We start from the raw sequence: 26,570 nt of genomic DNA, 5'->3' as shown, positions 1-26,570 counted from the left end.
AATGCCAGCATTCAGAGCCTGTGCTCGGGGGTGGTTTGCCGAGTATGGGCGCCTTTTCTCCCATGCCTGTGCTAACGATGGCTGTAGACTGGCCTGGGAGTGTGAGGATGACTGGGAAAGTGGTGCTGTGGGTGGAATTACACTGTGTCTCTGTACAACAGTGCCAGAGATTCTTCCATGGCGATCCTGTGAGGAAGCCGAACCAGCTGTGTGTGAGCTGGAGGAAGAGGCTACAACACGAGCTGAAGAGGTGGTAGGTGGCGCTGTAGGTTGGCCTAGGTCTTCAGTGTGTTTGTGTAACTCCACCACGTGCTTGGTCCGCACATGTTTCCACATATTTGTGGTATTGAGGTTGCTGACACTTTTCCCTCTTTTCACCTTCTGATTACACAGCTTGCATTTGACAAAGCAAATGTCATCTGCAACTGTGTCAAAAAAGGACCAGGCACTGCAAGTCTTGGGAGCGCCCGCTTTGGATTTTGGAAGAGCCATGCTCCTAATGGGTGCCGAAGTGGAGGCTACAGGCAACCAAGTCTGCCCCCTCCCTCTCCCTCCTTTTTGGGCCGTTCGGGGAATCTCTTCCTCAGAGCTGCTCCCACCACCTTCCTGTCCCTCACGCCATGATGGGTCAAGGACCTCATCATCTACACCACCCTCTTCAAACAACTGCTTCTCCTGGGTAGTCTCGACAGCACAGTACGCACCAGAAAGTGGCACCTGAGTCTCATCATCAGATGCGTACTGAGGTGTGCTGCTGACCATAGGCACTGGCCCACCCGCCTCTTCAGATTCAGAGAGACAAAACGGTTGCGCATCACTGCATACTACCTCTTCTTCAAATTCTCGAATTCTGCTTGGCTGGCCCCCTCTTTCCAAGCCAAGAGATTCAGAGAACAGAAGTAGAGATGGCTCCTGTCCAGGGCTCTCTGACTGCCTGGGCAATTTGGCAGGTGGTGAAGAGACAGATGGGTGCTCTTCAGTGCTCAGGACCTGAGAGGATCTGGAACTAATTGAAGTCGATGCGTTAGCTGCCATCCATCCGACAACGGCTTCAATTTGGTCCTCGCGCAGCAGTGGGGTACGGCTAGCTCCTACAAAGCTGCGCATAAAGGACTGTTCCCTGGTAAAACTGGGGGATGCTGAGTCACTGGTGCCCGCAGCAGGCACAGAATCCCCACGTCCTCTCCCTGCAGGCACAGAATCCTCACGTCCTCTCCCTGCAGAAACTCCACGCCCACGCCCACGACCACGACCACATGCCTTACTCCCTGCCTTCTTCATCTTGGTAGACTGATAAAGATAGGCAGAAAAGTACTAAGGGCTTAGTGTGCTTATTCCTGAACAGCTGCTAACAGGTATAAGAAACACTAATTTTATAAAGTGTGGACTAGACTTTAATATGAGCTAATGTGGCCTACACAACTGTAAAGTGGAGTGTTTGGTGAACTTTATTTAGGTTTTTTTTGTCACAAAAAGACACTGGATGTGCCTAAAGATGTAATAACGATAGTATCACAAACTTTTTGTAGCTATTACAATGTAGGAAGGTAACCTACAATGCAATAGATGAGGCTGCAAAAAATAGGCTAATACTAATCTGGCTGGGGCTGCAGGGCCCAATGCTGCAGAAAGGCTCCTCTATCTACTCCTATATAGTGTGTTTGGAATCAATTTAGCTGAATATGGATGGAACCACCACACTAATAGGAGATATCAGGAAAAATTATGAATTGGCAATAAAGGACAATGTATGAGGCAGTGACACACACTGAGTGCACTACAACCAGACGGGGTTGAAGCACACACTACAGGGTGAGCTGCACTCACACACCAGACCTTGCAGACAGCGGTGAACAGTACAGATGCAGAGCACTGTGCACTAGTGCTGCAAGACGGAAAAAAAATTCTCTATCTACTCCTATATAGTGTGTTTGGAACCAATTTAGCTGAATACAGATGAAACCACCACACTAATAGGAGATATCAGGAAAAATTATGAATTGGCAATAAAGGACAATGTATGAGGCAGTGACACACACTGAGTGCACTACAACCAGACGGGGTTGAAGCACACACTACAGGGTGAGCTGCACTCACACACCAGACCTTGCAGACAGTGGTGAACAGTACAGATGCAGAGCACTGTGCACTAGTGCTGCAAGACGGAAAAAAAATTCTCTATCTACTCCTATATAGTGTGTTTGGAACCAATTTAGCTGAATACAGATGAAACCACCACACTAATAGGAGATATCAGGAAAAATTATGAATTGGCAATAAAGGACAATGTATGAGGCAGTGACACACACTGAGTGCACTACAACCAGACGGGGTTGAAGCACACACTACAGGGTGAGCTGCACTCACACACCAGACCTTGCAGACAGCGGTGAACAGTACAGATGCAGAGCACTGTGCACTAGTGCTGCAAGACGGAAAAAAAATTCTCTATCTACTCCTATATAGTGTGTTTGGAACCAATTTAGCTGAATACAGATGGAACCACCACACTAATAGGAGATATCAGGAAAAATTATGAATTGGCAATAAAGGACAATGTATGAGGCAGTGACACACACTGAGTGCACTACAACCAGACGGGGTTGAAGCACACACTACAGGGTGAGCTGCACTCACACACCAGACCTTGCAGACAGCGGTGAACAGTACAGATGCAGAGCACTGTGCACTAGTGCTGCAAGACGGAAAAAAATTTCTCTATCTACTCCTATATAGTGTGTTTGGAACCAATTTAGCTGAATACAGATGGAACCACCACACTAATAGGAGATATCAGGAAAAATTATGAATTGGCAATAAAGGACAATGTATGAGGCAGTGACACACACTGAGTGCACTACAACCAGACGGGGTTGAAGCACACACTACAGGGTGAGCTGCACTCACACACCAGACCTTGCAGACAGCGGTGAACAGTACAGATGCAGAGCACTGTGCACTAGTGCTGCAAGACGGAAAAAAATTTCTCTATCTACTCCTATATAGTGTGTTTGGAACCAATTTAGCTGAATACAGATGGAACCACCACACTAATAGGAGATATCAGGAAAAATTATGAATTGGCAAAAAAGGACAATGTATGAGGCAGTGACACACACTGAGTGCACTACAACCAGACTTGGCTGAAGCACACACTACAGGGTGAGCTGCACTCACACACACAGACCTTGCAGATAGCGGTGAACAGCACAGGGAACTGTGCACTAGCACTGCAAGGCACAGTGATTTAGAAAGTAGCTTGGGTAAAGCAGTATAGAGCAAATAGGTAGCTAAAACTGTCCCTCAGAACAACAGCGTCCTATCCCTAACTGAATTCACAGCAGAGTGAGCTCAAAATGGCGGCGGTGGCTTTTATAGTGCATCATGACATCATTTCAGCAGCCAATCACAGCCATGCCATTAGTTAAGATGCCTACATGCCTAACAGGATGTGCCCACACTTCTTAGGATCCTCATTGGCTGAATAAAATGAAAATGTCTCATTGCATTATGGGAACTTCCGATTCCGGTATACGATATTGCAATAGTATCGGAATTAAGTATCGGAATTCCGATACCGCGAATATCGGCCGATACCCGATATTTCAGTATCGGAATGCTCAACACTAATAATGATATCTAGAAACATTCAGTTCAAAATATTAGGGACAACATGCCCAACATATCAACAACAGTCAAACTGGCAAAAGGGTGACTAGAGTCCACCTTCACCCTTCTCACAGCTACATATTAATTTTTGCAGTGAGATATCAACACTGTAAACTTTGAGTCTGATATATTCATGATCTTCAGTCTTCCCTGACTCTCTCAATGATGGCTGACAAATTTTTGACTATTACAGCATAAAGGGTCTGACAATTTCCAAATAACCCTATCACTAAAAGGTAGCTGTAAATGTTGTAAAAATAAATGCACTATATAGACACATATACTGTACACATCTTTGGCATCTAATAGTGTAGTTTTTACAATAATTCAGTAATTTTCACTTTCTGGTATTTATCTTTGGAATTGCTCAAGCTGATTACAATATGAAAAGTTTAGGAGCTTGTGGGATCAGCATTCCACTGCAAATTCTTTACGGACTACTAATAACTGGTAATGTGGGAGTTGCTTTTCTAGCATAGAAAATGATTCATAAAGCTGTTAACTGTCCATACTTTTATTTTTTACCAGTACCATTTGTAAGGTGTCCATAATGTCCAGCAATTGCACAAATTTAACCGTCTGCTTCAATGGAACAATCACTGACTTCAATGGCCAAGGGACTTTGTCAGCAATATTCAGCACCATCCTCTCTGTAATGTTAGCTTTGCTGGTGTTTTTCTTAGGGTGCACTGTCGAGGCTGTTAAACTGTGGTCTCATTTAAAGCGACCATGGGGTATTCTGATAGGGCTGGTGTGCCAGTTTGGGCTTATGCCTCTTATAGCTTATCTTTTAGCTATAGGCTTTTCTGTAAAATCAACACAAGCTGTGGCTATACTGATCTTGGGATGTTGTCCTGGTGGTATCCTCTCTAATATCATCACTTTGTGGGTCGATGGAGACATGGATCTCAGGTAACGTTATTACCACATTTATGTTTCATATATACTATTAATTCTTGATATATATTGTTATGATATCGTAACGAAAATGTCAAGCAAAGGAATATGTGTGTAGAAACCTTGTGGATTTCATCTGTGCATGTTCTCTTTCAGTCTCAGTATGACCGCCTATTCTACTGTGTTTGCTATGGGTATGATGCCCCTGTGTCTCTTCATATATTCCCACTTTTGGGAACTGGCAAAAAGCATAAAGATACCCTACAGTTGTATAGGTAATCATTTTACCAATATTTCACAGTCTTTCAGATATGCTATAGGTATAAATTACTAAGTGAATTAACCTTCTTACTGTCAGACATTGAATAACTGTAGAAGCTAACTTGGTTCTCCTCCTACCTCTCTGACCGCTTCTTCGCTGTATCTTTTCCTGGCTCACATGCCTCTCCTCTTCTCCTTACTGTTGAGGCTCCTCAGGGTGCAGTCCTAGGTCCCCTTCTCTTTTCTCTATACACCTCCCCTCTTAGTCAAAACATCAGCAGATGTGATTTTCAGTACTATCCCTACTCTGATGATACATAATAATACTCATCAACTCCTGACATCACCCTTGGACTAATACAAAATAACAGTGATTGTCCACTGTTTCTAACATTATGTTCTCCCTGTATCTGCAACTGAATCTTTCCAAAACTGAACTCCTTGTGTTTCCTCCCTCTACTAACCTATCTTGGGGTTATATTTGACTCGGATCTTTCCTACACTCTCTACATCCATTCAATCACTCGCTTGTTCGTGTCATCTGCACTTTAAAATCATCACCACAATTCGACCTTATCTTACCTTGGAAACTGCAAAAACTCAGCGTTGCTCTTATTCATTCTTGCCTGGTTTACTACAACTCTCTAATAATGAGTCTCAATCTTAATAAAATCACTCCTCTCCAATCTATCCTAAATTCACCAGCCAAATTTATATTTATGTCTAGCTGCTACACCCATGCCTCCACTCTATGCCAGTCATCACTACAGAATGCAGCATAAACTTATCACTCTCACCCACAAAACTCTCCACTGATCTCGCAGACATACATCTCCTCACTCATCTGTCTAATACCCTACTCTGCTATTGATGCAAGATTAACATCCTCCATAATCCGTACCTCCCACTCCTGTCTCCAAGACTTCTCTGCAATGCACTACCTCAGACAATCCGATTAATTCCCACTATCCACAGTTTTAAGCATGTCCTAAAAACACATCTTATTAGACAGGCACATCACATCACCACCAATCTAACTGACCTTGGCTGTCCCTTCCTAAATTTACCACAGAATCTGGTCCCTCCTACAAATCTGTTCCCTCACCCTCCATGCACTCATCAGCACTTTGTATCTGTGCAAATGCAGATACTGGCTGGTGACCAGATCATGCAGCTTTACTTGAATTCCCTTATGCTTACAAAGATGACTGGACAATACATGACAAGCACTATTTTACCTTTTCTGTCACCCCTATTTTCTTATAAATTATAAGCTTGCGAGCAGGACCCTCACTGCTCTTGTTGGTAGCATTTATGTGTTACTCTCTCCTGTCTGCTACTGTTTGTGTGTCACCCAGGGGGATATAGGGGACTCGGTACCCGGGCTTTTTACCTTGATTAGGAGGTCACGACAGTCGGCTCCTGGGCCCGTACTCTGGGTCTCTCTTTAAAAAGGGGTTTTAGTGTACAGTTTGTCTCGTGACGCCACCTGTGGTTTCCGGTAATGTTTACCGGCGCTGCTGCAGACCTCCGGGGGTGATGGGATGGCAGCTGGGATGTTCCTGATCCCCACAGGCGGAGCGGGCCCCTGGGGCAGTGTAGGTGCAGATGGTGGTGATGCTGGAGAGACAGGGGATTCGCTTCAGTACCTTTATTGGTGCGGATGTCAGGTACGGTCCAGGGTACTCGGTAGGAAGGGTGCACTTCAGGACTTCTCCCCAGTGAGCGGGTATAAGGCCTCCTGGTCCGTGTTTCCCTCTCTCTAAGCTCCTGGCCAGCCTGCAACTGGGCCTAGCTTCTGTGTCGTGCTGTTCCTTCACCTGTCGCTTGGTAGTAGGACCTTTTTCTGGCAACCACTATCCCTGGACGCCTGTGCCTTCATGGTTCCTAGTCCTGTCAAGGGTTTAGCTTCAGGTCGACCAGGGACTTGTAGTCCTCCTGGTATGTCGGTGATCCCTACTGGGTATAAAGGACCCTGTAGGCGCGGACCCGGTGTCCGGTTCGTGTCTTGGGGTGAACCTATGATGCTCCTCTGCCCCCTCAACTCCTCTCTCCTCTTTGCCTCCGGCCACACTCAGGGCCCTCAATACAGCAGCAGACGTGCTGCGTATTCACTGCTCTCAGTGGCAGCACACTCTCTGAACAACTCACTGACTGCCTGGCTCCACCCTCCATATATATATATCCCTAACGGGCTCCCTCTGGTGGTATGAGGTGGAAGGGTGGAGGTGTTTGTTTGTAACGAGGGCCTCTTGTGGAGAAGTCCATCCATGCACCCTTTTGGGTCCTGTGGTACCTGTGAACAGCAGGGTGCCACATTTGTACGTGTCCTCTCTGGACAGTAACTTGCAACAAAATATGTTGGCGCTATACAAATATAACTATTATGATTATTACTACCACACAGTAGAATAGAAATGTTTGTTGGATTTTATCAGGTGGTATTTATGAACACGTACAGTATTGGGAAAAGTTGGAAAAAGAGTATGTAGCCACCTTGGGTGCCACTAAGGGCAGGGGCACAATTGTATTAAAAAAACAAAGCTCTGCCTTTTCTTTTTCTTTTTTTTATAGATGGGCAATAAGAATATAGGTATTGGTGGGGTAAGGGAAGAAAGGCAGCAATAAAATAATGATCAGCTATCCCACAATCTTACAATACAACCCCTGGCAAAAATTATGGACTCACCGGGCTCGGAGGATGTTCAATCAGCTGTTTAATGAAGTTGAAAAAAAGCAGATCACAGACATGGCACAAAACTAAAGTCATTTCAAATGGCAACTGTAGGGCTTTAAGAAACACTAAAAGAAATCAAGATAAAAAATGTGGTACTCAGTAAGGGCAATTTTTTCAGACCAAGCAGAGGGAAAAAATTATGGAATCACTCAATTCTGAGGAAAAAATTATGGAATCATGAAAAACAAACACACAAACGAACACTCCAATACATCTCTAGTATTTTGTTGCACCACCTCTGGCTTTAATAACAGCTTGCAGTCTCTGAGGCATGGAATTAATGAAGGACAAACAGTACTCTTCATCAATCTGGCTCCAACTTTCTCTGATTGCTGTTGCCATATCAGCTTTGCAGGTTGGAGCCTTGTCATGGACCATTTTCTTCAACTTCCACCAAAGATTTTCAATTGGATTGAGATCCGGACTATTTGCAGGCCATGACATTGACCTTATGTGTCTTCTTTCAAGGAATGTTTTCACAGTTTTTGCTCTATGGCAGGATGCATTATCATCTTGAAAAATGATGTCATCATTCCCAAACATCCTTTCAATTGATGGGATAAGAAAACTGTCCAAAATATCAATGTAAACTTGGGCATTTAATGAAGATGTAATGACAGCCATCTCCCCAGTGCCTTTACCTGACATGCAGCCCCATATCATCAATGACTGTGGAAATTTGCATGTTCTCTTCATGCAGTCATCTTTATAAATCTCATTGGAACGGCACCAAACAAAAGTTCCAGCATCATCACCTTGCCCAATGCAGATTCGAGATTCATCACTGAATATGACTTTCATCCAGTCATTCACAGTCCACGATTGCTTTTCCTTAGCCCATTGTAACCTTGTTTTTTTCTGTTTAGGTGTTAATGATGGCTTTTGTTTAGCTTTTCTGTATGTAAATCCCATTTCCTTTTGGCGGTTTCTTTCAGTTCGGTCACAGACATTGACTCCCATTCGTTCCTCATTTGTTTTGTTGTGCATTTCCTGTTTTGGGGGCATATTGCTTTAAGTTTCCGGTCTTGACGTTATGATGTCTTCCTTGGTCTACCAGTATGTTTGTCTTTAACAACCTTCCCATATTATTTGTATTTGGTCCAGATTTTAGACACAGCTGACTGTGAACAACCAACATCTTTTGCAACATTGCGTGATGATTTACCTTCTTTTAAGAGTTTCATAATCCTCTCCTTTGTTTCAATTGACATCTCTCCTGTTGGAGCCATGGTTCATGTCAGTCCACTTGGTGCAACAGCTCTCCAAGGTGTGATCACTCTTTTTTAGATGCAGACTAACGAACAGATCTAATTTGATGCAGGTGTTAGTTTTGGAAATTAAAATTTACAGGGTAATTCCATAATTTTTTCCTCAGAATTGAGTGATTCCATAATTTTTTCCCTCTGCTTGGTCTGAAAAAAATTACCCTTACTGAGTACCACATTTTTAATCTTGATTTCTTTTAGTGTTTCATAAAGCCATAAAGTTGCCATTTGAAATGACTTTAGTTTTGTGCCATGTCTGTGATCTGCTTTTTTTCAACAACATTAAACAACTGAATGAACATCCTCCGAGCCCGGTGATTTCATAATTTTTGCCAGGGGTTGTAGTGGTTAAATTCATGACTTGGTGCAGATAGTGGATAGATTTAACCCCATAACTACCACCATCTATATACCAGTGTAACGGCTATCATCTTGCTCAGAAATCAAAATAGCATATTTAGTCATTTTTTTCACACTTTTCTAATCAAAATCCCACATCACAAATATTTGTTTTCTTGCTTGAGTATTGTCATGCATTTAATGCCTATAACTCTACTTTTTTTTAGGCATGGCACTTTTAGGGTTTGTGTGCCCTGTTGGAATTGGGGTATACGTTAATTACAAATGGCCACAAAAAGCAAAGCTCATTTCAAAGGTAAGTGCATTAGTCCATGGGATACTACAGTGTTTTCTAGAATAATTGCTGAAAAAAACTTGTCCATGGAGGTAAGTAAATATCCAAGTAATAATGCCAGTGTCAGTCCACAGTATTGTATAAGCATAAAGCAAATTTCAGATACTATTTCCCCAATCTGGATTTCTTCATTGCTTTACTTTTTTGTCTTGTTGTTTTGCTCAGTCATGTCTATTCCAGAGTCTTTTTGCAGTCTGATATATTAATTCTACATTAAAACCTAAAGCGTTTGTCCTTCTCATTTTTGTTGGAATGGTGTTCCAAAAATAAGCTATACACACTTGGTGGTCCATGGTACTGGACCCCCAAATGATCAATTCTAATCTGTGAGTGAAGTAGCAGTCTTGAAGCACTACCAGGCAAGAAATAAAGTTTTATACAGATATTATCCAGTATTTAATAGTCCGTCTGTGTAATGGACAGACTAGTGGCTTCCTCCAGAGTGAGTGAAATGCTCTTTGCAGGTTTGCTTAACTATGTCACTTTAGACTCATACTTCCCGTTCTGTAGAGATCACTTTTCAGTGATGAGCTCATTATTATCACAGGCCGCGGGCAAGGCACTCGTCTCCAGCACTCTGAAAGTAGTGGTCCTAGCTGGGTGTGTGGACTTGTGCTGTGAGGGCCTTATGCCCATGCAGCCCACATGTAGCCTGTACTGTGGGCTTGCCAGGACCAGATGTTTCAAAGTTCAAAGAGGAGACCAACATTCAAAAATAAACTCTTTACTGAACGGTAATTTGGTAAGGGTTATATACAAGGGATAGCGAGTACACAGTCTTCTGAGTGTTTCCTTTACAGTATGAAGCATTTTCCACACAGTATCCTTCCTCTGTAGTTTACGCCAGGGCTACTGAGGCACGCTTCTTCTCCCTACTTTGCCACAACCCAGCTTTAACGCTACAGTGTTGATCAGTAAGTCTCCTTACTTGCTCAGCCGTTCTGGGTCCTTTTTCTTCCACTACTGGTGCCCTGGAACACTTGCACTCGGGGCCCCCACTATTCTCATGTACTCAGTACTATTTAGGCCCGTTACCTTCTGCGTTACAAGCTCTAGGGTTTGTGACTTGCCATCCTATCCATGGACCCTTCTCCGAAAGTCACTCTTTACTAACACTAACCCCTCCCACTGTGGGTTAGTCCAAACTCTTAACTTTCACTGTCTCTGTCAGCTACCTGTTACTGGGAAAAATACAGCTGCATCACTAACCATGCAAAACATTAACTCTATCTTGCCCTACTGTACAACACAGGCTATCATTAACAGCACATACTGTTTCAACACACATATTAACTCTCACTATTCCTATTGTCAAACTACACATCTTGCACTATGCATCGCATTACATAACAGCACTATTCACATGACACTATATTTACAAAAGACACAAGACATTACACTTTACATTATACAACACATTTCAACAATAAACTTGTTCTTTCAAGGGGGAAACGTGGGCAGCATGTCCATATACTTACAATCACAGTTAACCTCCTTTTTCCATTTCTTGCACAGTGACTTTTGACCACATCAAAGCATGCCTAGAAAATAATTCTATCAAAGTCAGTGAGTCCATTGCTGGGTATGGTCCGTGTGACTGCTGTAAAGCCTATTTTTAAATGCTGTGACAGAAGCTCAGGCAAATTGTCTGTAACATAATGTACAAAAAAAAACCCTCTACAATCAGAAAATAAAAACAGAATGTCGGAAGATAAGGATATCAGAGAGAATGTTCTCAGCCTATGAACATTAAGCTAGGTGAAACCATAGGTTTAAACAGGAAAGAAGAGCGAACTGAAACCAACAAGAGTAGAGTGTAAGGAAGGGATCATTTATGGGTATGAAGTGGTGATAACTGCATGAATGTGTTTTTGTCTTTTACTAGGTTGGCTCTATTACTGGAGGACTCCTAATGCTTGTTATAAGTATAGCCAGTGCAGTGCTATACAAAGGCTCCTGGAACACAGATATCTCCATCCTAACTATTGGCATCATCTATCCTCTACTTGGCTACATTTCAGGCTTCTGCTTAGCAGTAATTACACATCAGTCCTGGCAAAGGTTGTAAATACAATTTTATAAACTTTTTATTCAACCCTCATATCAATTATAAGAGAAATTAGTGGCCAGTTAGAACCATTGTGTATGGCGTTTCCCCACCTCTCACCCGACAGATGATGTTGGAGGAGTTAAATATCCGGCATGCCAATTTTGGAGTGCCAGTTAGGGGAATAACTGCGGGTGGGCTATGCGGGGCATTTGTCCAAACTGCAGCCAACCGGGGACGCCGTCAGGCAGCCTAATGATCACTCCCTCAGGAAGCTCGTGTGAATGGCACGTTGGAGTGTGGGGCAGCGGCAGCATCTCCACCATGAACCCTGGTTAGTAACTTCTTTTCATCACTTATTTTTTAATGATCCCCATTTGTGGTTGTGCTATTTATCCTTCACTATTTTTTAATTACAACTCTTATCTTGCTACACCTGTCTTTAGTGCACTTGCACCTTATATGTAAATATATTTACCTATTATATTGCTGATACACGACCATGCATGTTTCATGGTGTTCATTATTCTCCGCCTCCCCAATTTTTAATATTGTGTGTGTGTTTTTAAGTTTTGTCTTGTATATGTTTCTTTTAACTTGTTTTGTCAAATTGGTGTCCTAACAATAAAGTAAATAATCTGTTTATCTTTTTGGGGGTATTTAAAGATTATTCAAAGCAGTTTTTTAGGTTTTACAGTTATTGATCTTAGTGAATTAGTGTGTCATTGCACCTCTCTATGTTTTTAATTAGTGTTAAATTCCTTCTATTATAGGTTTCAGCCTAATGCAGCGGTCTGGGGTGCCTCCCAAGTGGCGGCATTTCATCACCTTAAGGAGTGGGATTCAGCTATTCTCCAACCCAGTTGTCAAACCGACAGCTGGCTTGGTGAACACGTAAAACACTGGCTCCCTGCATTCAATTGTACTTGTACCTGATCACGTGGCTAACATCACTCCTGCATCACATAGCACGAGGATGGTGATAAACTGAGAGCTCTGATAGAGCTGAAGAAACAGAGGAATTTTATTTGGGGTAAGGAAATCTTTTGAGGGGAGAATAAGGGGGTAAGTGTGAATGGACATTATGGGGGGAACAGTGTGAGGGGACAGTATGGGGGAATAGTTTGAGGGAGCAGTATGGGGGGACTAGTGTGAGGGGACAGTATAGGGGGAATAGAATAATGTGAGGTGACTGTGTAGGGGGAATAGTGTGAGGGGACAGTATAGAGGGGAATAGTGTGAGGGGGACAGTATACAGGGGAATAGTGTGAGAGAACAGTATGGCGGAGAAAAATGTAAGGGGACATTATAGGGTGAAAAAAGTGTGAAGAGACAGTATGGGGGAGAAAAGTGTAAGGGGACAGTATACGGGTTAGACTGAGGGGATACTATAGGGAAAAAAGTGTGAGAGAGAACATTATAGATGCTGGGTAGCGTGGGGGCAGTAAAGAGAAGGGGCAGGAAGGAGGGGACAGCCTGCAGTTGGGGGAGGTGGTGTGTATGAGAAGGGGACACAGTATGGAGACTGGGCAGTATAGGTGGGACACAGAGTGAGGGTACAGTATGAAGAGGGGGCCTTGTATGGAAAGGGGTCAGCGTGGTGGGGAATGTTTAAGATATGGATAGTGTGGTGATTATAGCTAATCAGAGTGGACAGTGTGGTAGTTATAGCTAATGAAGATGGAGAGTATGGCAGTTATTGCCAGGGCCGCCATCAGGACATTACTACCCTTACCACTGTATGGGTGCTCGGTGAGCAGAAGCATAAAGGGGGAGCCCTGGCTGGCAGAGCCCCAGGCCCACGGCCCAGGGCCTCCCCTCTCTTTGCTTCTGCACCCGGCGGACGGAAATCAGCGCGGTACCTTTAATCCGGTGCCAGGTGGATCGTGGTCCTGACGACGGTCATGTGACACACTACGCGCTCCGCTCATCTTCAATCTGGTCCGGAGCAGAGTGCGCAGTGTGCCATATGTGTTGAGGGGACTGCAGCATGCGGCCGGTAAGGCTGTGTATGTGTGTTGGGGCTGATCATGAGAGGGAGGCTGCTTAGGGGAGGCTGATGAGAGGGAGGCTGATCATGAGATAGAGGATGATGAGAGGGAGGCTGATGATAGGGAGGCTGCTGAGGGAAGGTTGATCATGAGAGGGAGGCTGATCAGAGGGAGGCTGCTGAGGGGAGACTGATCGTGAGAGGGAGGTTGATGAGAGGGACGCTGCTGAGGGAAGGCTTATCATGAGAGGGAGGTTGCTGAAGGGAGGATGATCATGAGAGGGATGCTGCTGAGGGGATGCCGATGAGAGGGAGGCTGCTGAGGGGAGGCTGATCATGAGAGGAAGGCTGATGAGCGAAGGCTGATCTTGAGAGGGAGGCTGTTGAGGGGAGGCTGTTGAGGGGATGCTGCTGAGGGGAGGCTGATGAGAGGGAGGCTGCAGAGAGGGAGGCTGCTGAGGGGAGGCTGCTGAGAGGGAGGCTGCTGAGGGGAGGCTGCTGAGAGGGAGGCTGCTGAGAGGGAGGCTGATGACAGGGATGCTGCTGAGGGAGGCTGATGAACGGGATGCTGCTGAGGGAGAGGCTGCTGAGGGGATGCTGGTGAGTGGAGGCTGTTGAGTGGCTGTGGAGCAGGAGCTCCAATTTTGTTTCAAGAGGGTGCAGACAGGTAGGGACGAGTAGTTGCTAAATGGGGTGCCCCTCTTCCCCCTTTACTCTTGATTACTTGATATTTTTTATATTATCACTGTGAGCTATCATGTTTTGAGGTGTATTTGTATTCTAGAATTTATAGGTTTTCAATGAATACCAATAAAGATATTTTTAGTAGTGTATAATCGGTGAATATACAGATGCATCTCCCTAAATTAGAATATCATCAAAAAGTTAATTTATTTCAGTTCTTCAATACAAAAAGTATTATATTATATAGAGTCATTACAAACAGAGTGATCTATTTCAAGTGTTTATTTCTGCTAATGGTGATGATTATGGCTTACAGCCAATTAAAACACAAAACTCATTAACTCAGTAAATAATTAACAAAAACACCTGCAAAGGCTTCCTAAGTGTTTAAAAAGGTCCCTTAGTCTGTTTCAGTAGGCTCCACAATCATGAGGAAGACTGCTGACTTGACAGATGTCCAGAAGGCAGTCATTGACACACTCCACAAGGTCCCAGAGTTCCAATTTTCATTGGGAAATCAAGGTCCCAGAGTCTGGAGGAAGAGTGGAGAGGCACACAATCCAAGCTGCTTGAGGTCTAGTGTGAAGTTTCCACAATCAGTGATGGTTTGGGGAGCCATATCATCTGCTGGTGTAGGTCCACTGTGTTTTATCAAGACCAAAGTCAGCACAGCCGTCTACCAGAAAAATTTAGAGCACTTCATGCTTCCCTCTGCCGACAAGCTTTTTGGAGATGGAAATTTCATTCTTCAGCAGGACTTGGCACCTGTCCACACTGCCAAAAGTACCAATACCTGGTTAAAAAACAACAGTATCACTGTGCTTGATTGGCCAGCAAACTCGCCTGACCTTAACCCCATAGAGAATCTATGGGGTATTGTCAAGAGGAAGATGAGAGACACCAGACCCAACAATGCAGACGAGTTGTAGGCTGCTATCAAAGCAACCTGGGCTTCCATAACACCTCAGCAGTGCCACAGGCTGATCACCTCCATGCCACGCCACATTGATGCAGTAATTGATGCAAAAGGAGCCCCAACCAAGAATTGAGTGCATTTGCTGAACATACATTTCAGTGGGCCAACATTTCGGATTTTAAAAACATTTTTCAAGGTGTTGTTATAAAGTATTCTAATTTACTGAGATAATGGCTTTTGTGTTTTCATTGGCTGTAAGCCATAATCATCAACATTAACGGAAATAAACACTTGAAATAGATCAATCTGTTTGTAATGACTCTATATAATATATGAGTTTCACTTTTTCTATTTAAGAACTGAAATAAATTAACTTTTTGATGATATTTTAACTTAGTGAATCCTGCTTTGAGCAGGGGGTTGGACCAGATGACCCAGGAGGTCCCTTCCAACTCTACCATTCTATGATTCTATGATTCTATGATTCTAGTTTAATTTTAGTTACTTGCCACAGATGAGTTTGAATGAACATCAAATGCTTAAACCAAAGTTGTTTACCCGCATTTTTTGGAAAGGTACCATTTTGTCCTGCCCATTTTTGGGGTTTTGTGCGAAATTGTGTCCAATTTGCCTTTTTTTCTCAGTTTTTTTTGTGCTATTCCAATACACACATAGAAAATAAACATGTGTATAACAAAACATATGTAATTACAATAATTTTCTGGAACAATTTCAAGGGTGCCAACACTTTTGGCCATGACTGTGTATGCTAACAAACTGCTTTTCCTGATTCTCTGAATGCTCAGTGAAATAGTACTGTCCCTGTTTCACTCAGAGAAGCAGGAAGAGAAGCTGTAAGTATGTGACTGTAAGTATGAAAATCGCATTTGAAGATCATGTGATGAACGGAGTCCTGACAGTGAGTATATTACACACTGTTAGGATTGGGCATGCTATAATGCTTAATTTTTATTTAAAAAGGTTGTCCATGTTTGTGATGAAAGTCGGCAGTCACTCTAGGTTTTTGAATTCTCACAATGCGCACACAGCACGCTGTCATGATCCACTGGTGCCGGCAGCAAGAGTGGATGGTCACATGAATGCAAGTATGAGATTTGCATACTTCTGGCCACATTCCAACTAGCCACGTCCAGCCTCACTCAATTCACTTGTATTGAGTGAGGCCATGCATGTGTAGTTGGCATGTGCAAATCGCATACTTGCGGTTGCATAAACTCTTGCTCTCGCCGTCGGCACCAGAGGAACAGTGTGCAATGCGTTCCCTAGTAGGATTCAGAAGTCTGCAGTCGCATAGAATGACTGCTGACTTTCATCACAAACTTGGACAACCCCATTAATGCACCTAACATAAATAAAAACATAGTACCCTTAACTTGTCAGACAGCACAATACTTTATTAACATTGCCATGTATCTTATAAGTTATGGATTTTTACATGTGCACAGGATCAGAATCAATAACAGTACAAGAATACATCACCAGAACCACCATCAGTAGAGAAATACATCACCAGAAACACCATCAGTACATGAATACATAAACAGAACAACCATTAGTACATGAATACATCACCAAGCTTCAGTACAGCAATCAATTGTAATGTCAGGTCAGCCCCATATACAATTGTATCACAGGAACCTATAACTCCCAGAATGTCCTTAAAATTGATAAGGTGGTATAGGGGGTTGTTGTTAACAGCCATCAGACTGCGGAACCACAGTACTGATGAGATGCAGCCAGTATCACAAATACACATTTACATTCAGGTACCTTACATATCCACAGCTCGTCTCTGCAGACTTCCATCTTCTCCAGTCTTCTGAAGCACATCCCGACCCGATACCCTTAAAAATAGCAGCAGCGTGATTATAATGCTCCTGAATAAAAATATGTGCCCTACGCTGTGTCCCTGAATAAATAATTGCCCCTCACTATGCTCCCAGCACAAAATATGACGCCACACTATCCCTCTTATTGTTCATTTCCTCCACAAACCGCTCTCCTTTCCATACTGGGCACCCTCTTTACACTGTACACCCTATAGTGTCCAGTTGCTATATTGTGCTCCCTCATCGTATTCCCCCTCCTCGGCAAACATTCCTCTCTTTGATGTGCACTCACACTGCCCCCCTTCTCTATACTGCCCCCACACTACCCAGTCTCTATTCTGTGCCCCCTCACACTTTTCTCCCCCCATACTGTCCTCTCACACTATTCCCTAAATAGTCTCTACACACATTTCCCCTTCCCTCTTCATACTGTCTCTTCACACATTTCCCGCCATGGTTTTTCCATGCAGCTCAGCCACCAGGGCCTGGCTAAGTATGCACAAAGTAAATTCCAGTAGCGGAGTTAACTCCTAATATCCCAGTCACTTATCTCCAATTCATTCTTTACAGCAGTTACCTGCTCACCTCCCTCCTGAATGAGCTGCTTTTATCAGTCCCGCATAATCACAATCCTTGGCTCCCAGAATCGTCAGTTTACAGAGCAGTTCTAACCTTTGCTCTCACTTTCCTGGGCTGTGTGTTGAAATGCCTTGTTTTTTCCATATGTAAATATAATGATAATAGTGTACACTTTAAAACAATGGCAGTGGCACAAGCAAACTGAACAGTTCTGTCACTCAAGGATGAGTGCTCCAAATAAGGAAATAAGGAGATTGCAGAGCCGTGAGGCTTTTTTTTAAGTCTACTTTGTTTAGTAGGGGCCAAGCTCAAAATTTTAAGGTTTCCAAGCATAGCTTCCTCGTTTTTGTTCCTCTTATTTTGTTCACGTAGATCATCTCGGTCCAATTGTCCATTTGAATATGGACTGTCTAAAGACCAGCTATATCTTTGATGAGAATTTAACAGACTAATATCGCTGCTCCTGATTATAGTAGGTTTATGTGTAGCTTCTTTCTATGCTTGTTCATGTACCTCGTACTGCTGCGTGCATGGAGAAGGCTCCCCATCGTAAGAGCGACACATCTGGCATTATTGTAATATATGGTGATGGAGCTCGGATTAAGCAGGGAGGTGGACTTTGAAATCATTCTATCTGAATCTACACCATCTTTACCCCTAAGGGAAGTAGCAATATTTTGTTCCACAAATGGCCTAATCTAAGAAGACCAGGCTTACCCTGGAGGGGCGTAATTAAGTGACTACCGTGTAGTCACTAGAGGATCTGATGGTGTGGATAGGCTTTGCCACCGGTAATCACCGGTTAACACTCCAGGGCAGTCCCACGTCTGCAACAGCTGGCCGGAGGATCAGAGGCGCGGGTATGAGGTTCAGAGGGGCAAGACAGAGGCGTAGTCAGACGGTCCAAGGTTGGGGCAAGCAGAGGATCAGTAAACGTAGCCGATGTTAGGAGCAGAGAGGTCAGACAGGATGGGTTAGCAAGCCGGACTGCTAACAGAAAGTGAAATATTGAGGAATGCATAAACGAATACTATCAGGTTAGGAACCAATGTTCGGGCAGGGAGTGGTAGGAGGAGCTGCCTAATAAAGTCCCTACTACCACGGCACCTAATCTCTGCAGGAAACAGCAGGGTTAAATTCCTGCATAGACCGACAACGCCCCCCTAAGGCTAAATGAATGTCACAAGCAGATGCAGCAGCACTGCAAGAAGAAGACTCAGCGGAGTGGCCTGATGCAATGGGAAACCACATGGTAAGTAGAGGGGCGCTGAAGAAACATGCAAGTTACCCTGTGACACTCTCCATACTGTCTCCTCATGCATCCCACTCCCCATACTGTTTCCACACCTATTCACTCATCATACTGTTTCCCCACATATTCCACACTCCCCATAATGTATCCTCACAGATCCCCCTTGCTCCCCATGCTGCCATACTGTCTCCTCACAGGTCTCCCTCGCTCCCCATACTGCCATTTTATCTCCTCACAGGTCCCCCTTAATCCCCTTACTGTGTCTGCACCAATCCTCGCCATTCCCCTCCTCAAACTGTGTCTGTGCACCAATCACCCCACTTCTCATACTGTGTCAGCACCACTTCCGCAACTTCCTACTGTGTCTGCACCAATTCCCCCCCACCTCATACTGTGTCCACACCAATACTCCCCCTGCTACCCATTCTGTCACAGCAACCCCCCGCACTCCTCATACTGTGTACATGTCCACACCAATCCCTCCCTTTCTACTCATACTGTGTCCGCACCTTCCCTCCCTCTCTCATATTGTGTGTGCACTAAAGCACCCTGCTCCTTATACTGTGTCCGAACAATCCCCTCTGCTCCTCAAACTGTGTCTGCCCGAATTTCCCCCACTCCTCAGTGTGTCCGCACTAATCCCCCCACTCCTTATACTGTGTCTGCCTCTTGATGTTTGATTTGTCCGAAGGCAGAGACAGTGATGCCAGTGAATGGACATCGGTCTCATGTGTCATAACAACCACATGAGGGCCCTGGGAACGCGAGTGCCGACACCGCTGGAACGGCGCCGGCACAGGAGGTGCGTATAAGCTATTTTATTTTTTTCAGGGCCAAGCGTGGGGTATGAGAAGGGGTTGTCCAAGTAGTGGACAACTTCTTTAGGTTGTGATTTTACCAATCGGATTGGTAGAATGAGTCTGAATCTGTTGAACCCAATTTGGAGTTTAGGTAACGTCTATCAGTCTGGAGCTGCTTGTTTTATAATATATTGCATACATGATGATCTTATGAATTGTAGAAAACAGTTGTGTAAAACTTTTCTTTAGTATGCAGAGAGCTTGTTAAAATAGTAAATTGAAATTTAAAGTATAGTAGGGGAAATATTACACATTAGCCATCCAAGTGAATGGCAGTTCATGTAATGTGTGGGCAGGTGGGCTTTATGCTAGTAGCTTTCATGTCAACAAGGTAAAAAGGACAGCGTGTATAGTAAGAGGATTCTGAGAAAATATATTTCCAATTTTATTATAAATGTCAAACTCTGTTGTCGGATTACCTGGGGCCAGGAGCTTTTTTCCTGTCCCTAACGCTAGGGCGCCATAGCTGTCCCTGCTCCACGGATTACTTCTGATGGTGAAGATGCTGGGGCCATGTACCTTGCTGAACTCCTGAATCAGCCCTATATCTGTCCCCCTCCCCCACGCATGAAAGTGGGGAGTAATAGTGTATGTATATACACAAACCAGACTAACAAGGGAGGACGTACAGGGATAAATGAAAATACCAATCATACAAATATGCAATCACAGACAACAGAGATGAACACCAGGGAGAAAAAGAAGGGAAACCAAATAGGAGAAGATGAGGATTTGCACACATCTGAAACACCAAGCAACAGTCACAGATCACCACTCCAAACGCCTCTACCAACAACTGACACCTCCACTCCACACCAGGCAGTATAAGACTAACACTTGCAATCCAGATTGCCAGAGGCAAGTATATATAGGAGAGGGGAGTGGTCAATACTGAGCAGCTGAGATCATCCAGCTGCTTCAGAGACTCTAAGCTGAACAGTTTAACACCTGCACTGGAAGGAGTGCTTCTAATTAGTGCAGGAGTACGTGAAATCAGGCGCTGCGGTCTTCCGGCCCCTCTCTGTTGCAGTAAACCCGTGACAATAAGGAAAAAAAAAGCCATACACAGAGTATGCTATAAAAACACTTAAAGAGAATCTGTGAAAAGGCTTTTGCTATGCAATCTTAAAGCAGCAGAGACCCTGATTACAACGATGTGTCACTTACTAAGCTGCCTGGTACATTTTTTTTAATAAAATCACTGTTTTCTCTGCTGCAGATCTAGAAGTTCTCTGAATGCTAAGCTCTGTATAACCCCACCCACACCACTGATTGGCAACTTTTTGTGTACATTGTGCATAGGTCGAAAGATGCCAATCAGTGGTGGGGCAGGGTTAAACAGAGCAGGAGTACTATGGGGCATGAAACTAATAATCCTCTAGTGATAATCTCCTGATAAAACACTGATTGTATTGAAACTACAGAAAACAGCTCAGTAAGTGATACATTACTGGACTCAGGGTCTCTTCCCCTATGTCATGCTACTCTCAGAGTTGAGGGCTCGCTCTCATTTGCGATTAAATCGGATGAATTCAATCCGATAAAAAATCGGATTGCATTCGGACCAATTTAATCCTATGTTTCTGTGCTCAGTTGCGTTTTTTTTTTCCATCGCCGATCGGGCTGGAAAAAAATCACAGCATGCTGCATTCGGATCGCACCCACCCATATAATCTATTGGTGCGTGTGAAACATCGCACTGCACTTGGATAACACCCGAGTGCAGTGCGATACCCGCCGATGCCAGCAACAGAGGAGATGGAGAAATGGATTTCTCCGTCCCCTCCACAGCTGTGCTGCGATACTCTGTGCGAGAGGACCAGAGCACGGAGCACTGACACTCGGCCCCCGCTCACAGCAGAGCCGAACGTCATTAACATATCGCATCGGATGTGATTCGCTAGTGGAACCCCGGCCTAAATAACAAGCAGGTTTTTTTTTCTATTTTGTCAGTGAATACTTGTGAAGATGAGAGCTGCAGGGGCCATCATTTGTGTAAGGGGGGGGGGGGGTGGCATCCATCATAATTATGCTATGTGTGGGAGGGCTGTGGGGGTATCATACTATGTGTGGGTAGCTTTGATGGCTTCAGACTTTTTTGGGGAAGGCCTGGTGGTCAAAAAACTGTGTTTAGGAGCATCTTTCTGTGTGGGGCGGATGGTGAGGCATAATAATACTATGTGTGAGGAGCCTTTGGACCATCATTCTGTGTGTGGGGACTGTCAGGGCATGATATTGTGCGTGGGTAGCTTTGGAGCCATAACCCTGTGGACGCTCTGTGGGAGCATCATAGTATGTAGAGTTCCTGTGGGAGCATCATACTGAATGAAGGAGGGATGTGAGGGTATCATACAGTGCTGGGGGCACTGTGGGAGCCTTCAAATTGTGTATGGAGGACTATGGGTTCATATGAACTTTGGGGCCATGGGGGCGCTTTGGGAGCATCATACTGTGGGGGGCGGCGGCTGTGGGGGCATCACACTATGTAGGGGGACTGTGAGAGTATCATACTGTGTGTTGAGCTGCCTGGAAGCATCATACTGTTGGTGCATCTAACTTTTTGGGGGTGACTGTGGAGCATCATACTATGTTAAGTCATTTGGGGCCTCATGTGTATAGAGGAACTGTGTGAACATCATACTGTGTAGGGGCACAGTGGGTGCATCATACTGTGTTGGGAGACTGTAGTGGCATTATACTGTGTTGGGCACCATACTGTGCATATGGGGGGTACTGTGGGGACAAATTGTGTGTGGGGGGGGGGTTTGGGAAAATCATACTCTGTGTCACGCAAGGTGTGGGAAAAACTTAGTGCAGCACAAAGGAAAGAAGGAAAGGAAGCCCAGTCTCTAGGGAAAGGGGGGAGTGGAGACCTCCTGGCTGATAGAATATCACCCTGTCTCCCCTAACGTCCCTATATTGGCTCTTCACTAATCGCCGCACTCGTTTCTTTCCCTGTCTTTCCCTGGCATTTGGCTAAGGCTAGGGAAGGGAGGAGATGAGCACTAGTCAATCCCCACTGACACTAAAGACAACAAGGGGGGACAAACAAAGGGTAATTGCTTAGTTTTAGACGACTCCAGACAACTGCGCACACGTTCTCAACACCAGAGAGGAAGAAGTACTGCTTTTGCTCAAGCCTTCACAAGGAGTAATGAATATTGCTGGCACCTCCCTCTGGAACACAGCAGGTATTTATACACGCAGGCCAGGGTATTAATTAGTCAGAGGAAGGTAGCCGCTGGGTCCTAGAGACAGCCTTTAAGAAGGTGTCTGCAATGCCAAACGTAGAGATCTCCTGCAACCCACTGCAGGGCAACTGTCTGTCACTTCTGCCACACCCATGACAATACCCCCTACCTCTACGAGTGGCCTCCGGACACTAAGGACCGGGTTTCTCAGGATAAGAGGTGTGGAATGAACGAACCAACCTGGAAACATTCACCTCTGATGCTGAAACCCACATCCTCTTCTCTGGACCATTGCCTTTCCAGTGTACCAAATATTGTAGAGAACGACATTGGAGATGAGAATCTGCAATCCTCAAAATCTGGAACTCCAGATTACCATCAACCATTACTGGTGGCGGTGGTAGAGTTGAGGGCTCAAAAAGTTCCACTTGCTTCTTGAGTAAGGACCTATGGAACATGTTGCGGACCATAAGGGCCTGAGGAAGTTCAAGACAAAACGTTGATGGGTTAATGATGGCGGTTATTTAATAGGGACCAATAAACCTAGGTCCCAGCTTCCAAGAAGGAACTTTCAATCTACTAGGGATAGGTAGCGGAAGATGAGTACCAGACGGACGGGTATACAAACCCTTAGAACGCGCGCAAATACTACAAGCAGCTACATGTTCAACCACATCCTGATGCAACCCCGGCCGCCAAAAACGACGAGAGAGGAGACCCGCGGTTGCATTACCACCTGGATGCCCAGCAAGCACAGAGTTATGATGTTCCTTAATTACTTTGCGGCGCAGATCAGATGGTACAAATAACCTTCCTGAAGGGCAGGAGGCAGGGGCATCCCCCGGAGCCTCCAGCACCTCACCCTCCAGTTCAAGATACAGTGCCGAAATGACTATCCCTTTCTGTAATATCGGGGCAGGGTTCTCATGGTTACCACCACCAGGGAAGCTCCAGGACAAAGAATCAGCCTTGACATTTTTGACCCCTGGACGAAAAGTGACAACAAAATTGAACCTAGTAAAAAACAGGGACCATCTGGCTTGCCTAGGGTTGAGACGTTTAGCTGACTGGAGATATGTCAGGTTCTTATGGACAGTAATAACAGTAATGGGATGGACAGCCCCCTCCAACCAATGTCGCCATTCTTCGAACGCCAATTTGATCGCCAAAAGTTCCCTATTACCCATGTCATAATTTCTCTCCGCCGAAGACAATTTTTTTAGAAAAGAAGGCGCATGAACGCCATTTACCAGGGGACGGACCCTGAGACAACACAACTCCAACCCCGACATACGACGCATCAACGTCCACAATAAAGGGTTGGGAAACATCGGGTTGACTGAGTATAGGTGCAGTGGCAAAATGATTTTTTCAGGAAGAAAAAGCCTGGAGGTAGGCATCTGACCATTTGGAAAAATCAGACCCCTTCTTAGTCATGTCAGTAAGGGGTCTCACAATTACAGTAATTTTGGATGAATTTCCGGTAAGAACTAGAAAAGCCTAGAAAGCGTTATAGAACCTTCAGGTTCTCGGGACGTTCCCAATCAAGGACTGCACGGATCTTCTCCGGGTCCGTCTGAAAATCCGAAGATGTCAACAAGTACCCTAAAAACTGCACCTCCTGAACAGCAAAAACACATTTTTCCAGTTTGGCATAAAGTTTGTTATCCCTTAATATCTGGAGCACCTGCTTAACATGCCCCCGATGTGTCTCAAAATCAGGTGAGTAAACCAAACTATCGTCCAGATAAACCACCACAAACCTCCCCACCAAATGATGGAAAATATCATTTATGAAATGCTGGAATACCGCAGGTGCATTGGTCAAACCAAAAGGCATAACCAGACTCTCGAAATGTCCTTCCGGGGTATTGAACGCTGTTTTCCATTCATCCCCTTCTCTGATTCCAACAAGATTGTAAGCTCCCTTTAAATCCAACTTGGAGAATACCTTGGCTCCTACAACCTGGCTGAACATATCAGGAATCAGAGGAAAAGGGTATGGATCACGGATGGTAATTTGATTTAATTCCCTGAAATCTAAACAGTGACGTAGACCACCATCCTTTTTCTTCACAAAGAAGAACCCTGCCGCCACGGGCGAAGATGAGGGTCTGATATGTTCCTTCTCCAGACTTTCCACAATGAAATCCTTGATGGCTTGTATCTCAGGACAAGAAAAATTATACAGTCTGGACTTCGGTACTTTAGCTTCGGGGGTCAGGTTAATAGGACAGTCATAATCATGATGAGGAGGCAAATCCTGACAGCCCCTCTCAGAAAAAACTTCCTCAAAACGAGACAGAAAAGCGGGTAATAATTCTGTAGAGACAGTAGCAAGGGAAATATCTAAACAGTTCTCATGGCAGTAATCTCCCCATTCAATAATCTCCCCGGCTTGCCAATCCACCAACGGATTATGTTTAACAAGCCAAGGAATACCCAAAACAATGGGTCTGGGAAGATTGTCCAGGACATAGCAATGGATTATTTCACAATGAACTTACCCCACCCTCAGTTTTACATTATGTACAATCTGAGTAAATGCTTTCTGTGCAAGTGGCACCGAGTCGATAGCGAAGATGGAAATAGGTTTATCTAAAGTACAGCAAGCAAGACCATGACAAAGCGGGAACTGCAGGTTGGCAACAAATGCACCCCTTTCTTCACACAAAAAAACATACATCTTTTTTCTTTTCTTGTATGATCATAGGCGGATTATAATGAGGGCAATCTGGGCTACCGCCCGGGGCCTCGGGCCTCCAGGGGACCCGGGGCTCCGGGGTGTCTATGGCCAGATTGCTCTCATTATATGTGCGCGGCACATATTGGCAGACAGTGGCGGGGGGGCCCCCGGACCGCTCCCCCAGCAGCGGCGCACGGACGCTGCTTCTTCTCCGGCTGCGTCACTGCTAGGAGACACGGCCCTGTGCGTGGCCGTGTCTCCTAACTGTGACGTCACGCAGTGCACGCCCGGCCTGCAGTGCTGCACTGGAAAGGAGCAGGAGGACTGGAGCCGAGCCGGGGGATGGTGAGTCTGTGTGTGTCTGTGTCTGTGTGAGAGAGTGTGTGTGAGAGAGTGTGCATGTGAGAGAGTGTGTATGTGTGAGAGTGAGTGTGTGTATGTGTGATTGAGTGTGTGTGTGTGTGCAGGCAGATATCATTGTGTGATGTCTGTTTATATGTATTTTTGTGTTTCAAATGTGTTTATGTGTGTATGTATATGTCTGCATATGTTTGTGTGTGCGTGACTGCGTGCGGCCTCCCGCTGTGTATAGATGGCGCCGTGCGGCCTCCCGCTGTGTATAGATCGTGCCGTGTGGCCTCCCGCTGTGTATAGATGGCTACATGCGGCCTCCCGCTGTGTATAGATGGCTACGTGCGGCCTCCCGCTGTGTATAAATGGCACCGTGCGGCCTCCCGCTGTGTATAGATGGCATCGTGCGGCCTCCTGCTGTGTATAGATGGCTACGTGCGGCCCCCTGCTGTGTATAGATGGCTATGTGCGGCCTCCTGCTGTGTATAGATGGCTACCTGCGGCCTTCTGCTGTGTATAGATGGCACCATGCAGCCTCCCGCTGTGTATAGATGGCTATGTGCGGCCTCTCGCTGTGTATAGATGGCTACGTGCGGCCTCCCGCTGTGTATAGATGGCTACGTGCGGCCTCCCGCTGTGTA

The 26,570-nt window shown here is 45.0% G+C and overlaps 1 protein-coding gene across 1 annotated transcript in view; it reads left to right on the top strand.

Moving 5' to 3' along the window:
* Nucleotides 1-4,219: 4,219 nt before the first annotated feature.
* The window catches only part of SLC10A6 (solute carrier family 10 member 6), a 32,351-nt gene continuing 10,000 nt past the window's right edge, over nt 4,220-26,570 (top strand). Inside the window, exons 1-4 of the mRNA XM_073644966.1 lie at nt 4,220-4,581; nt 4,723-4,841; nt 9,396-9,484; nt 11,409-11,584. Of these exons, the coding sequence (XP_073501067.1) occupies nt 4,220-4,581; nt 4,723-4,841; nt 9,396-9,484; nt 11,409-11,584 (746 nt within the window). The remainder of the gene's footprint in view (nt 4,582-4,722; nt 4,842-9,395; nt 9,485-11,408; nt 11,585-26,570) is intronic.

The sequence above is a fragment of the Phyllobates terribilis genome, unplaced genomic scaffold (genome assembly GCF_046119375.1).
Source record: "Phyllobates terribilis strain yellow unplaced genomic scaffold, ASM4611937v1 Scaffold_1__5_contigs__length_1240528914, whole genome shotgun sequence".
NCBI lineage: Eukaryota > Metazoa > Chordata > Amphibia > Anura > Dendrobatidae > Phyllobates > Phyllobates terribilis.
This window is presented reverse-complemented; position numbering and strand designations above follow the sequence as displayed.